Raw genomic sequence first — 15792 nt, 5'->3', positions numbered from 1 at the left:
TAGCTAGCTAACCTATGACTGTGTCGTGTTAAACCTCATCACTCAGATCCTACACATCCAGCAAAACGAAGCAAAAACAGCCATGCAATTTCCCATTATGCAAAGTCCATCAAATCTTGACACCATATGCTGTTACATTTATAACAGAACACATTCCAAAGACAAACCCTATTTGGCGATCAGAAATATAGGGTTGTTTTCAGAGGTGCTCTTCCGTGAGTGGAAGGCCTCTTTGCACAGGTGATGGGGTGGGCTTTTTTCTGATGTACTGTCAGATTGTTCCATAAGAAAAGGGGGCTGAAATCCAGCAGAAGCTTTCCATTAGTGCAACAAAGCTTCACACAAAATATTGCACAGAGTCTTGTATAAAGTCTGAAGATCCATGGTTGCATCAAGTATATGTTGCATGAAATCTTCCACTTTTTGGGTATTTCTAGATCAAACCCACTGACTGACCAGACCAAAGGATCATAAAATACCCCATTCTGAGCATTACCAGGCCTCGGTCGTTAACAGCCTTCTGTGTATATCCCAAGCTCTTTAACTTATCATGTTCTGTAGAGCAGATGGAGTAAACTTCAAAACATTCTCAGATCATTATCACAGCTTCAAAAATATCAAGACAAAACAAGCTATCTTGGTTTAATGCTAAAAATAACTTTTAAAAACTAAAAATATGATATTGTCTTAAAAGAAAAAAAATATCATATTGGGTTACAATAAAAATGTGGCGAAGTGGAATCTTACTTATACAGATGTCTTCCTCCTGGCGTATTTTCAAATTCATTACTGATAAAGTATCTGTGAAACAAGCAAACAAGTTACCAACTGATTGATCAATAAATTGTGAAATCACCATTCCGATTTTAAAAATTGCCTGAGGTGACACACAAAATATGAAATTATTCAAATGCACAAGATACAAAAGACAGCTATAAAATCAACCTACATATAATACCTTACCATAGCAATGGTGTAAGACTAACTTGCATTGGCAAAGTTTGTTTTTATCATTGCTAAGGTAATGCTAACCTGGAAAAAAGAAAGGACTGCACCAGATCCCATAAAGAATGCAGCAGACAAAACAAAAACAAAACTGCACGACTTACTTAAGTAATTTCCAGCACTCACTGATCTCCATCAGGGGAATTTGTCCAACTCGACTTATCTTTTTTATGCACGTCTGAATAGTATTGAACAAATTCCTCCAGAAGCTGATCAGTGAAACACATTAGGAATTTTAAAAGTACTGCACTTCATTGGCTTTGTCTGTTGTATTATTTCTAGCTTTCTAGTTGAACGATAGTGAATGCTAAAAAAATAAAAAAATAAAAAAGGAAGCTGGGGTGGGCGGACAATTTTGCATAGGAAGAATAGTGGATGGAGAAAGGAGTCTGTGAGCCAATAGGGCACTTCCAAAAGAGAGAGAAATGCTATGTTAAGCATTGGGTCTTCGTAACATTCAGTGATCCACGTTCCAGCATAATACTAAGCTTAGATGAACTTGATTCAACACAAAAGTTCCAAATTCAATAAAGGTTCGTGGTACTTAAACCTCACTGAAATCAATGCGCTTAAGTCAATTGCAGTCAATTTAACATGTCCCTCACTTTAGCTACATCTGGCTGGAGGGCTTAGAAATGACACAAAAAAATCAAGGGACATCCACGCTCAGCCTATCTGACAGACATAATCTGCTAGGCACCTGAGTTGGTTTCCAAATGGGAAGACCTGGGGCATGCAGAATTAGTTTGGATGGTACAGGCTAAATTGATGGACTATACAGAACTGGCAAAATTGACATATAAGCTATGGGACAAGGATAACTGTGACTTTAAAGATGAATGGGAAGCCTTTACAAAGTATTTGAAGATGCAACAAAGCGAACTGGACTTCCTGGCTGGCTTTGAATAAACTTTCACAAACTTTTTATTGATGATAATCAGCTAAATAGTTCGAGGATCTATACAACTGTGTAACATGCAGAAAACAGCATTCTTAGAGAAATCAAAGACTGGAACTGAGTGAAGCCGGGGGGTGGGGGGGGTGGGTTTTGTGTGGGAGGGAGCAAAAATGGGGGGTGGGGAATAAGGATGATATGTTTCTGGATAATATGTTTTGTTTTAATTTTGAATTTTAAAAAGTTTTTTTTAAAAAAGTATGGTACAAGCTAGAAAAGGGATTCTTGCACAAAATCCTTATACTACTTGGTACCCCTTCCTCATAGGAACTTTTCATCTTTTCTCACTAACTTTGCAGGACAAAACCACTGTTTTGATATTTGAAGTTTTAAACTCAGAGGAGTAAACGGTTAAGACTTTTCTTTCCATGCAGGCCTTTTAAAATAACTGATGTTGGCCTGTTTTTAAATCTTTGTGTAAACTTCAGGGGTACCATGGGGTTTTGTTCCATTTTTGCTTTTAGCTTTATAATTTCATGTGCTATTTGTATTTGTAGTTATCTTCTTCTTTATTGGAAACTGCCAATGTTGTTATAGGGCTGCATGCAAATGTTGCAGATAAATAAATGCAGAGGCGATTTCTGCTTCTAAATAAGAGACATCTCTACAGCAGATACTAAGAAACCATAATAGGCTTTTTTAAACATTACCCTCCCTTTCTCCACTAAACTTAAAACTAAGTTTGATGAATACTCACATGAAGTTATTCGTTAAAGCAGCTATGCCGATTACTTCCCAATTTCCAGATGTAATGGGCTTCATTTCCTAACATATAAAAAGGGTAGATAAAAATGGAATTACATGATACAAGAACCTAAATCCACAATGATTTATTTATGTATCTGTTACTTACCCCTGTGCTATTGATACCAATGTGGTGGATATGCTTATAGCCGTCTGCGTTGCTGATGATTTTGTAGTAGCTATCACCGTCAGGTGCAAAGTAAGGCTCAGAAGGTTGAAACTGGGGAAACCAACAACAGTAGATAAAGAAGGTTGTTTTTTTTAAAAAAAATGGCTTTAATGTTTATATGATTTTGTAAGTTGCTTTGGGTCACTTTTCTTTTTTTAAGAAAAGGAGAAATAAATAAATTAAATAATATAAGCTTTGGGAATCCTTTAAATATTCAGCTTCATTAAAGACCTACATTGGTTCCCACTACGTTTCTGAACACAATGTGTTGGTGCTGACCTTTAAAGCTCTAAACAGCCTCGGCCCAGTATACCTGAAGGAGCGTCTCCACCCCTATCGTTCAACTGAGGTCCAGCTCCGAGGGCCTTCTGTTGGTTCCCTCACTGCAAGAAGTGAGGTTACAGGGAATCAGGCAGAGGGCCTTCTTGGTAGTGGCGCCTGCCCTGTGCAATGCCCTCCCATCAGATGTCAAGGAAATAAACAACTATCCGATGTTCAGAATACATCCGAAGGCAGCCCTGTTTAGGAAAGTTTTTAATGTTTGAAGTTTTATTCTGTTTTTAGTGTTCTGTTGGGAGCCTCCCAGAGTGGCTGGGAAAATCTAGCCAGATGGGTGGGGTATAAATAATAAAAGTATTATTAATTATTATTATTATTCTTCATTGACTAGTGATCAAGGATTTCTGGAAAATGCAAATGCTGCAACGTTTTTGCAGTTCATGATGGAAGAATCTGTTTTCATTCTTCAAGGGGGATAATATAGCTAGTGTCTTAAAGAGTCAACAGAACAAAAACGGATTTATATATCATGGCTAAAATTTTAAGTGAGTTATGATTTATAATCTGGCTTCACCCTCTCAAACAAGACCTATTTTGGCAGCAATATTATCCCTAGATATTTCATAATGAGCCCTATGCAATTAGATTTATCATCTTATTGAAATGCTGTGTTCTAGATGAAGGAGGCTGTCCTGGCAGGGGAGTAATTGCAAATAAATAGTACTGTCTTGCATTGAGTTGAACAGGCAAATTATACCTCTGTTTATGACTTCTATTTATTTCAATGCTCCCAAAGTGTCTGCTGGCTATAGCATTGTTCATGTGTGCACAAATTATTTAATAAGGAATCATTTATCAAAAACTACTAGAGATAATTGCTTTAGTTCTGGTAAACAAGTGATTACTTCTTTACAGTGCACTCCCATCTACCAGAGAGCTTATTTAACTGTATTACACAATTGGCACCTAATATTTATGTCCACACACACTGCTAAAATTGACAAAATATTAGTCTATAATGTGCTGTGACAAAAAGGAATGCAAATGGATGAAATATTAAAAGTAGTAACATCAGCAAGTTTCGTTGCTAGTTCAGTAAAATGACTAGATCTTTTTTATGGCGAAACATCCTGTTTTCAATATGAAAGCAAAAAGACCCTATTCATAAATCAATGCAAACACAACTTTCCCTTTGCTAACGTATTTTATTATCCATAATCACTCCAGGTTGCATCCAGTGTGTCTTTACCTCAGTAGGAATAACTTTAATTCTTGCAAGTCAGGGAACCAAGTTATCACTGATCTCTGCTAGTAAGCTGCTTAAGCCAGAATCCTCCCCTCCCCTCTGAAAAATTGCTGCTGAGGAACAAGTTGATGCTCCAGAGCAGGATATGGTAAAGAGAAGTCCACAAGGTAGGCAGGATCAGTGAAAATCAAGCGCCCTGACTTGAACAAACAGAATGCAGCACCACCATTCAGTATAGTCCTCCTAAGAAGCAAGTTATGTACATTCCAAAGAATGTTGGCAGCTGCATTTCTAGGTTCCAAAAGCAGATCCATACAGCAGCAAGTGGCATTCAATAACATACAGCAGCAAGTGGCATTTAATAACATGGCAACCTGGATCCATTGCTCTAAGGCAGGGATGCAGAACCTGCAGCCAATCAAATGCTGTCATATGACAGCTTCCATCATCCCCAAATATTGACTTTACCAGCTGGAGCCGATCAAGTCCAGCAACATCTGGAAGTTCCCCTTATTTGCTCTAAGGAAAATATTCATTGGCGTTTCCCATTATTTCTTTTTTTTTTATAAATTTTTTATTGGTTTTTCAACACATATTAAAGACAATACAACACAATACATAAACAAACAAACATATAAACACGTATAATTTCTTTAACCTTTTTTCCTTAAACCTTCTTTCAACGACTTCCCCATACCTCCCCTTTCTGCATCCCTGTTTTAAATCTTTCCAGCAACCCCTAATTTCAATTACTTATAACGCTTTCTTTAAATCTTTTTTCTCATATCCAATTGTTTGTCACTGCAATTCTATTTTGCATTACCCAAGACATTTTAACACTCATTAATTTTACAACAGTTCTTAAGATAAACTTTAAATTTCTTCCAATCTTCTTCCACCGTCTCTTTCCCTTGGTCATGGATTCTGCCAGTCATCTCAGCCAGTCCCATGTAGTCTATCACCTTGGTCTGCCATTCTTCCAGTGTGGGTAGCTCTTGTGTCTTCCAATACTTTGCTAAGAGTACTCTTGCTGCTGTTGTAGCATACATAAAAAACGTCCTATCTTTCCTTGACACCAATTGGCCTACCATGCCCAGGAGGAAGGCTTCTGGTTTCTTCACGAATGTGCATTTAAGCACTTTTTTCATTTCATTATAAATCATTTCCCAGAAGACCTTGATCCTTGGGCACGTCCACCAAAGGTGGTAGAAAGTACCTTCAGTTTCCTTACATTTCCAACATTTATTATTGGGCGTATGATAAATTTTTGCAAGCTTGACTGGGGTCATGTACCACCTATAGATCATTTTCATAATGTTCTCTCTTAAGGCATTACATGCCGTAAACTTTATACCGGTAGTCCATAACTGTTCCCAGTCAGCAAACATAATGTCATGACCAATGTCTTGTGCCCATTTAATCATAGCTGATTTAACCGTCTCATCCTGTGTATTCCATTTCAACAGCAAGTTATACATTCTTGACAGATTCTTAGTATTGGGTTCCAATAGCTCTGTTTCTAATTTTGACCTCTCCACCTGGAAGCCAATTTTCCTGTCCAATTTGAAAACTTCATTTATCTGGTAATAATGAAGCCAGTCTCTTACTTTGGACTTCAATTTCTCATAACTCTGCAGTTTCACTTTTCCCTCCTCATGCTCTATAATTTCCCAATATTTTGGCCATTTGGATTCCATATTAAGTTTTTTTCACTTCCTTGGCTTCCATTGGTGACAACCACCTAGGGGTTTTGTTTTCCAACAAATCTTTGTACCGAATCCAAACATTGTATAGTGCTTTCCTAACAATATGGTTTTTGAAACCTTGGTGGGTTTTAACCTTGTCATACCATATATATGCATGCCAGCCAAATCTGTTATTGAACCCTTCCAAATCCAAAATGTCTGTGTTTTCAAGAAGCAGCCAGCTTTTCAGCCAGCAAAAAGCCGCTGATTCATAATACAGCTTTAAGTCCGGCAGGGCAAACCCCCCTCTTTCTTTTGCATCAGTTAGTATCTTAAATTTTATTCTGGGCTTTTTGCCCTGCCAGACAAATCTAGATATGTCTTTTTGCCACCTCTTGAAACAATCCATTTTATCCAAAATCTGCAATGTTTGAAACAAAAACAACATTCTCGGCAAGACATTCATCTTAATAACAGCGATTTGGCCTAACAAGGAAAGTCTCAAATTTGACCATACTTCTAAATCTTTCTTAACTTCGGTTTCCCATTATTTCTAAGCAGCCTCCACAACATTCCTGTAATAAATCTTGTTGTTATCCATAGCTGTACATTCAAAGGTATTATGCAAAGCCATTGGTGGAGAATCTATATAACTGAAGGTTTTTTAAATGAAAGAATGAAAGCAAGGCTTGCTAATTAGCCAATAGGCTGCACCTGCAAAGCCCTGTTGCAACTTTACAAGTGCCACTGGTCAGCTGGTGCCTGCTGAGTGCTCTGCCTTTACCAGTGTGCATTGATTTTGAAATGGCTTGCAAGGGTTGATGGGTCTGCCAGCTAGAAACAGTTGCCCACCCCTGTGACATGAAAGCAACCTTTGAAATATCATAGTGAAATGTAGCTGTGCTTTACTGATGAAATTCTGTCAGTTGGAGTGCAGAAGGACATTATCCAACAATGGGGGGGGGAATCAATTATCCTCCCTCCTTTCTAGTTTATATTGCACTCACGCTCGTTTTTTTCCACCTTCCTTTTGCATAACTGTTCGCCACATATGCAGTCTGCTCATCACTTTACTTACTGATACTTTACGATGTAGAAGCAAAATGTGTTAGCTGTAAGGTCTTCCTGATCAAGTTTGACAGCAGGTGGGATTATCTCCCATCTTTGTAGGGTAGATTTTTTTTTATCCCTGCTGTCTCCTTCCTCACTTTGTTTCTTGAAAGCTCTTTTTTTTGCCAGGGGGGAGGGGACAAGAGGAATTTAAAAATTGTAAATATGCATGGGAAAGCTTGAAATATCACATGCATTTTATACTCTTATCAGCCTCAATTCCCTCCCCCCCCCCCAAAAAAAAGAGAAGTTGGGCACATAAGGCCATAAATGTGGCCTCACGATAGAAAAATAGTGGCAATATCATTTAAAGTGTTGTTGTCTCAATTATTTGGAATGGAAGAGTGGCAGATGAAGGTGATGGAGTATATGGAATTGGCGGAAATGACTGGCAGAATCCGAGACCTGGGAGAAGAGTTGGTGGAAGAAGACTGGAATAAATTTAAAGACTACCTTCAGAAACACTGTAAAATTAATGAATGTTAAAATGATGTTGGACTGAAAATAAGTGGCATTAGCAACAAAGTTAATAAGAATATGAAAAAATGAATTGATAAATGGATGAAAATATAGAGTTATAATATGTTAAGATATAGAGTTAAGATAAACGAAAGAAGGTAAGGATTTGCTGATTTGATTATTTAAATGGGAACACAAAAAGGGGAGGTGTGAGGAGGTCAAGGAAACAAGCTTATGAGTTTAAAGTTACTAAAAACGGATTTGTTATTTTTAAATTTTCTTTTTTAGCTATTTGTCTTTTGTATTTTGTATTTTTATTCCTCTTTTTTCTTTTTTATGTATTTTTCTATGACCTTTTTTCATTTTGTAAACTTATGTTTTTGTAAAACTTCAATAAATATCTTTAAAAAAACACAATTATTTGGAATGGGTGTCTCCCAATGGTCTTGTCTAACTGCGCACCTGAAGGGTTATTATTCCATTTTCCACTGTTAGGAAAAGTGATGCAATCCCATTTACACTTATCTGGGAGTAAGTAAAGGTAAAGAGACCCCTGACCATTAGGTCCAGTCGTGACCGACTCTGGGGTTGCGGCACTCATCTCGCTTTATTGGCCAAGGGAGCCGGTGTACAGCTTCTGGGTCATCTGGCCAGCATGACGAAGCTGCTTCTGGCGAACCAGAGCAGCGCACAGAAACGCCGTTTACCTTCCCGCCGGAGCGGTACCTATTTATCTACTTGCACTTTGACGTGCTTTCGAACTGCTAGGTTGGCAGGAGCAGGGACCGAGCAATGGGAGCTCACCCCATGACGGGGATTCGAACCTCTGACCTTCTGATCAGCAAGTCCTAGGCTCTGTGGTTATCTGGGAGTAAGTCTCATTAAATCTACTAGAAATACATTTGAGGAGATATGTATAGGGTTGGGAGTCTGGCAGCATCTGGAGAGCCACCTCTTTCCTACTTCTAAGCTGCACCTTCCAGTCCTTGTAAAGGTAAAGGGACCCCTGACCATTAGGTCCAGTTGTGACAGACTCTGGGGTTGCGGTGCTCATCTTGCTTTATTGGCTGAGGGAGCCGGTGTACAGCTTCTGGGTCATGTGGCCAACATGACTAAGCTGCTTCTGGCGAACCAGAGCAGCGCACAGAAACGCCATTTACCTTCCCGCCGGAGTAGTACCTATTTATCTACTTGCACTTTGACGTGCTTTCGAACTGCTAGGTTGGCAGGAGCAGAGACCGAGCAACGGGAGCTCACCCCGTCGTGGGGATTCGAACCGCCGACCTTCTGATTGGCCTAGGCTCTGTGGTTTAACCCACAGTGTCACCCGCGTCCCTCAAGTCCTTGTAGACCAATGCAAATGATAAACCTTTAGGAAGGATTTTTTAAAAATGAAAATCTTGAAGAAACTTGGAATGGGGGGCGGAGGTGGAATGGACCAGTCTTCCTATAGATGTCGTATGTAATTGATTATTAAACTGCATGACATGAAGTAGCAGAAGACAAAGTTGTCCTTCCATCTGGAACATCTATGTTCTCATTTGCTATTAGCTCCACTAGTGTTATGGACCCATGTTTAAGGTAGAAATATGGGCCTTGAGACTCCACCAGGGGACAAAAAAGCTGGGGAAAGTTTCCCTTTTCCCTTTTCCCTTTGCCTCATTGCAAAAAGCACCTTCTTAACTATGCTTTGCAATGGAAAAGGACCCTTGGAGATATCGTTGCACATGACTGCAGTGTAGCATGTAGTTTGGCTCCCAGAAATATAGTACTTACTCTGCCAATCCAGCCAGTTTTACTCTCGAAGTGACGCTGTTTGTCCTGAAAGGGGAAGAGAAAAGAGATATCCACCATTATAACAGGTGCCTATCAAGCAATATCCTTCTTGCCCCTCCCTTAAAGGGACCCCTGCCCGTACGGGCCAGTCGTGTCCGACTCTAGGGTTGTGCGTTCATCTCACTTAAGAGGCCGGGAGCCAGCACTGTCTGCAGACACTTCCGGGTCATGTGGCCAGCGTGATGAAGCTGCTCTGGCGAGCCAGCACCAGCGCAGCACATGGAAACGCCGTTCACCTTCCCGCTATAAAGTGGTACCTATTTATCTACTTGCACTTAGGGGTGCTTTCGAACTGCTAGGTGGGCAGGAGCTGGGACCGAAAGACGGGAGCTCACCCCGCCGCGGGGATTCGAACCGCCGACCATACGATCGGCAAGTCCTAGGCACTGAGGTTTTACCCACAGCGCCACCCGCGTCCCGCCCCTCCCTTACTCTAATGTAAATAGTGACAGGATTTTCTTTTCCCAATGGCTTCCTTCGGAAAGTTGACCCCCAACCTACCCTTTCATACCTGTGGACATTGCCATGCTCCACTTGTGTAGTCACAGATTCCAAGAACTGAAAAATTTTGAATTCTTTTGAGCCACTGCAGACAGAGTCTCTCATTGGTCACCCATGTTACAACACTCAGGTAGTGATCCCTAGAAAGGATAAGATGGTGCTAGGCATCTATTGATATACGTACACAAGCCTGAATTCTAAAAACTCATAGCTACCATTTGCATTTATCTGAGCATTAAAGCACTATCACAATTGCAATACTGGCTACATTTCATCTGGACTTCTGATAATGCTCTGACTATGTTATCCCTGCTTCCCCACCCCTCCTGATGAAGCAGCAATGAAGTTCTAATTGCCAATGGACCCTTGACATTGGGCTGCAACTCTTAAAACAGTATCTCCTAGTCTTAGGCTGAACGTTTAAAAACATTGAACAAGGATTGTTGACATTCTCACAATTCAAAAGAGGATGCTAAAAAGGGTTATACTTTCCTTCTTGCACATTTAAATGCCAGCTTAAGTGTTTCACGAAACAGAGCCATTAAAAAATTGTGTGCAGATTTGCTCCAGCTTGTTGAAATAGATAAGCTGTAATTCCACTTATAGCAGTAGCAAATCACTATTTATAGGAAACCTCTTATGACAGAATAATGGCTTGCTATAATATTAACAAATAACATGGAACTATAAAAATGTTGAAAAGACAACTTTTACATATCAAACTTCTGCCAGAAATAGTTTTTACTATATTTACGTTGCTGTCTTTAATCAGTGCTCTGTTCTGCTTTATTATATATTGTTGCTCAACAAAAGGAAACTGTTATAGCAGTTTCAAATGCAAGGCTTGTTACATTATTTGGACTCACCCAGATGATATGCTACTTGGCGCAACAATTTCATCGGAACTGATCTGCGGAAGAGACTGGGTATTCACAATAAATAGCCTTATGGTTGGATTCTTCGCACCTGCCTGAAAGAATTAATACATTTTATATCATGATGACATCTGTACATAACAGCAATGCTCGTTTATTAAAGCACAGTAAGCTTAAAAATAATTACTCTTCAGCTCAACATTTAAATGTTAGAATTCAGAATAGCATGGTATTCAGAAATATGCCAGGTAAGTTACGGATTTACAGAATTCTGAGGTTACTACAGGTGAATGTGTCTCTCTTATCTCTTTCTGATCTTAGAAAACATTAAAGCTTTGTTCCATTCCAAAAAAGAGGCATGGAATTTCACCCCAGACATTTTTATTTATTCATTTATTTATTCTGAGTTTTTTTCTCTTGAGAGAAATAACAGCTCTGTGGGGCTTGTGGGGATGCTATTATCATTGGAACCACACATGCAATTCAAACTAACATGTAGCTTATGCCCTATAACAGTCAATTTTACTGAAAAAGAAAAGAGCCTCCAGCTACTTATTGCCAAACACATTCAGGCATGCAATCCCGAGTAGTAAATAGGACAATATGATGATCTAAGCCCAGTTTCATGTTAATACAGAGGTCTCCAATAACCCCAATTATTTTACATGCAAAAGATGAGTGCCCCAGAATCCTGAGGAGGAGAAAGGAAGCTCTCTCCCTCTTTTCTAAAGACCATTCAAATGCATTTTCCGAAGGTAATAGACCTAACAGCCAATGAATATCTGCTCTTATCACATTCCTACTAAACCCCAAGACAAGCCATTTCAGAAACTTAAATTCCAAAGTCTTAAATTGCACTTATTTCCTGTTTCCCTAGTGATAATAAAATACTTCAATGCTGCCAGATGCTATTGACTTAAGTCGCAGTAATCACAGCAAGCTGTTGAGGAGAGACAGACAATATTTTCGTTAGCAGCAACTGATTAAATGTGAGTATTCTCTTAATCAAAATGCTCAACAACTATGTTTAATAAATAACACAGACCTTAGGATACGGGATTTTAATGGTCTTTGGATATTGCAGTGTATCTTCTGAATAAAATGAATACTCAGTAACAGGAACTCCAGTATCGTTAATCTCTGCATATGCTAAAAAGCTGCCATTTGGAGACCACCACAGAGCAGAATGGGTGCCAAACATTTCCTCTGAAAGAGATGCAAATGTGTTCTTTTGAAGCAATAGTAGCAGAGTTGGCTTCTGCCTCTGAAACATTGTTCTTATTAATTTGTATATAATTTCAGATGGAACTGTAGCTGCTAACATTCAGATGCCTTGCCCTGTCTTGCGACCAACACAATAACCAAAGCCTCAGAAATGCCTTTTTATAGAAATAAATGTGTTATAAAAATCTGGCTTCAATAATTAACATAAATGCTAGCACTCAAAATCATCATTTATTCTGACACTGAAAATCCAAACAGTTTACCAAAGACAATTGTTTCTTTCCTAGTCTATAACATTTCCACATGCATCCTTCCTAATAAGGCACAGTCAAATGAGAAGAAAACAGTTCTAGTGCCAGTTACAAGCCAAACATTTTTAAAATGTAAGGGAAATACCAGACATTATCAATATATCATATTTAGCCTTTAAGAAGTAGTGCCTGAGTTTGCTTTTTTCTTCTTCTTCCCTTTTATGTCTTTTATATTGTAATCCTGCAAAAAGGGACCATTTTTTGTGCATTGATCACGTGCAATTTGCCTTGGGAGTCTTTTCAGATGAACAGCAGAGTAAAAATGCAAGACCCCTGAGATTAGATGGGATCACATATACGGCTCTATTAAAAAAGTTAAAGGGATGTGCAGGAGAAATGGTGTTCAACTCTCTTTTCCACCTGTGACTTCTCCGCAGTCCCTCTACCACCAACACTTTTCTTTCTCAGTCATATTTATCTCAGAAGGCAGCAAAACAAAAAAGGCATCATGGAACAGAATTAACAGGTATTTAAAAACAGAGCCACTGCCACATCTGTAGTTTAGGCCTGAGTGAAGATTGCCCAAAATGTTTAGGAACGTGCTTTGCAATTAAATTCAGCATTCGTTTGGAACAGAATTTGCCAATACCAAAAAGTGGGGGGCACAACAGATTTTCACTGAGTATTTTATATCTCCAAAGGATGGATAGGAACAAAGATAATGCTTGCAAAACTGTTTACATGGATGCTGCACTGTTTTATCTCCCCGCCCCCGCTCTCTCTCTCTCTCTCTCTCTCTCTCTGTGTGTGTGTGTGTAAGTAATACAAACACAAGGTGCATCACAAGGGCTAGTAAATTAAAGGTGCTTCTTCAAGGGACTAATCATGAGTGCCAAATCACTACTGGCAGTAGTGAGTGAGGAATCCCTGTGTACATGAAATGTGGTGAATGCATCGGAACCGCTGGATGTCAGTAAATCATGCAAGAATCATTTCAAGTAACACTTCAAACAATGGTGTGGAGGATCACAACAGTGTCCTTCCTTCTCTCCCTTCCTGTTCAGCAGCAGCAGCAGAACTGCCACTTATTCGGAGAAGTGGGGCAAGGTGAAGTGGGTAGCAAATTCACGGCTCTCTTGGTGCACCTGTGCAGTCCTGATCTCACTGCTGAATCACCCCATTCCCCTTCTGATAAGCAGTACAGACAAGTGCAAGCAGATTAGAAGTTTCCATTTCTAATCTGAGGCAAACCATAGTTTGCTCTTTCGCTGAATGAGCAAACCCAAAGCATGACTGGGATTATTTTATCACATGCTATGGGTCGCCACAAATTTAAAAACAAAAGCTTCTGATCTCTCCACTTGTGTGAGGATGAGTGGGGAGAACACAAGGTTGAGGGTCACAGCAGCTTATTCTCATTATAGACAACCGTGGTTGCATCTGAATACAGTCACTGCCTCTTATAAATTCTGTATTTAGGTTGTAATATGGCAATTACCTTCATAAACCCAGTCTGGTATTCCATTAAAAATTTTGTTTTCTTCTCCATTTTTAGTGATCTGCACAGCGAGGGCATCTGGTGCTGTTTTCACATAAATGTTGTTACGCCAAACATAAGCCTGCCATTAAACAAAAACATTTTTTTTTAAATCACCATGCTAGCTGCATAGCTCTTCACTTTATATCAACCAAATGACTTCTTTTCCCTTTCATTTGACACATTTGTAGACACACTGATTGGTTTTTTCCACCCACCACCTAATGATTTATTAAAAATATTTATAAGCTGCCATTTAGGGTCAAACCACACTCTCCCCCGCTGAACAGTTTAATGAGCACCGTTAGTTCCATTTTCAGAGAAGGAGGTGCCTGAATCATTTTCATAAAGATTAGATAATTTCACGGAGGATAAGGATGCCAGTGTCTACTGGACAATGTCAGAGACTGTATACTTACAAATTCCAGTTGCTGGGACTCACAACTGGGGAGAGTGTTATTGTCCTGCTTTGGGGCTTTTCAAAGGCACACCTGGTTGGCCACTATGAGAACAGGATACTGGACAAAAACAGGCCTTTGGCCTGATCCAGCAGGTTCTTTTTAAGCTGTTATGATTCAAGGGAACTGAATGCAGCTCAAATGCAAATCTGCCATCTGCTTAACTAATTGATAGTCTAGGCTACATGGTGACAATATGAAAACTACTATCACACTTATGAACATTGTTGACTTCGGTATAATTTAGGCATATCTGAATGAAGCTAGTGTGGCCTGCAATGGTTACTGACCAATGACCATGTCGTTTCCTTCTCCCCTGGCTTAACCTCCCCCTCCCACCTTGTCCTTTTCTTTCCCCTCCCCCCAAAAACCTTAATTCTTCAAAACCTGAAATGGAAAAGAATGCTATATAACGGAAGTAAAAATCATGAAAATGCTCTTAATCTGTAAAATCTGCTGTCAAGGACAAGATCCAGCAGAACGTACAACATTCTCAGAAAAGTAACTAATGTACAGAATATAGATATGTGCACTCTTTTTAATTTATTTATTTTTAAAGAAACATGTGGACTTGAAATATTTAAAACCTTACTGCCAATATGCAAAGGCCCTTGGGTGCAATCCTGAGCCTTTAAATAAAATCAATGGGAATTTTGCCACTTAACTTTTATGGTATGGGTTTGGCTACAAGTGTTTCACTAACCAGTTTGTGACCAACAGGTGCCCAGGATACGTACTGGATCTCCTCGGGAATTGGGTTGACCTGTACTAAGGTACTACAAGAAAAGAAAAACACAAAGGGTAAAAGAAAAAGGGAAAAAGCAACCATAATACTAATACTACTACTAATACTCTTATAGTCTGGCTAGTCTGGCATGAACTAAAAACCCCTTTGTAGGGTAACAATAGCACTTTGATAACACAGTTGTTGTTGTAGTAGTAGTACTGACCCAGCAGACACATCATAGATGTAGTATGACGCATTGTATGAGTGCCTCCACACCTGCAAGAGAAATGTTTGCACATAAGGAAAACACCAAGACAAACTGGCATTCAAAATCTTTTTCCTAATCATGTTCTTCTTATCTACATTTTATTTAATATAATCTTAAAACCAAAGTCTCTGGCAGGGGCTGCATGCAGACCTCCAAGCATCGTTATCTGGCCCTCATAACACTGACCAGGCCTTGCCCCAGGGCAACACCCTATTACCAGCCCTGCTTTGCACCCCTTGTGCTGTGGTCTGCCTGCCTTTGATGAGCTCTTGAACTCTGACCATGTATCTTGCTTGTCTGGCTGGAGGGTGGAAGGATGCATGAGTGTGTGTTGAAGCTAGCCTACTGTACAAATACAACATTTTACATTCATTTCTCTGCTTGCTTATGCCTCTGGCCCTTCGCACCACCAGAATGTGGCTCTCAAGCTGGAACAGGTTTCTCATCTAAGGGTTGGAAGTGT

General features: G+C 39.5%; 1 protein-coding gene across 4 annotated transcripts in view; it reads right to left on the bottom strand.

Annotated features, from left to right (window-relative positions):
• Nucleotides 1-15792, bottom strand: part of DPP4 (dipeptidyl peptidase 4) — a 55090-nt gene that overhangs the window by 26654 nt on the left and 12644 nt on the right. For all 4 annotated transcript variants that reach the window (XR_014539841.1, XR_014539842.1, XM_083577254.1 and 1 more), the window contains exons 6-15: nt 15285-15337; nt 15038-15110; nt 13838-13958; nt 11910-12070; nt 10856-10959; nt 10000-10129; nt 9429-9473; nt 2814-2924; nt 2658-2725; nt 748-801 (exon numbers count right to left, since the gene is read on the bottom strand). Coding sequence is in view for 2 of the 4 variants with exons in the window: in XM_083577254.1 (XP_083433380.1) it covers nt 748-801; nt 2658-2725; nt 2814-2924; nt 9429-9473; nt 10000-10129; nt 10856-10959; nt 11910-12070; nt 13838-13958; nt 15038-15110; nt 15285-15337 (920 nt within the window). In the remaining 2 variants the exon portion in view is untranslated. The remainder of the gene's footprint in view (nt 1-747; nt 802-2657; nt 2726-2813; nt 2925-9428; nt 9474-9999; nt 10130-10855; nt 10960-11909; nt 12071-13837; nt 13959-15037; nt 15111-15284; nt 15338-15792) is intronic.

This window comes from Podarcis filfolensis, assembly GCF_964270895.1.
Source record: "Podarcis filfolensis genome assembly, chromosome: 1".
NCBI classification, from domain to species: domain Eukaryota; kingdom Metazoa; phylum Chordata; class Lepidosauria; order Squamata; family Lacertidae; genus Podarcis; species Podarcis filfolensis.
Note: the sequence above shows the minus strand (reverse complement) of the source record. Positions and strands in the feature narration are given on the sequence as shown.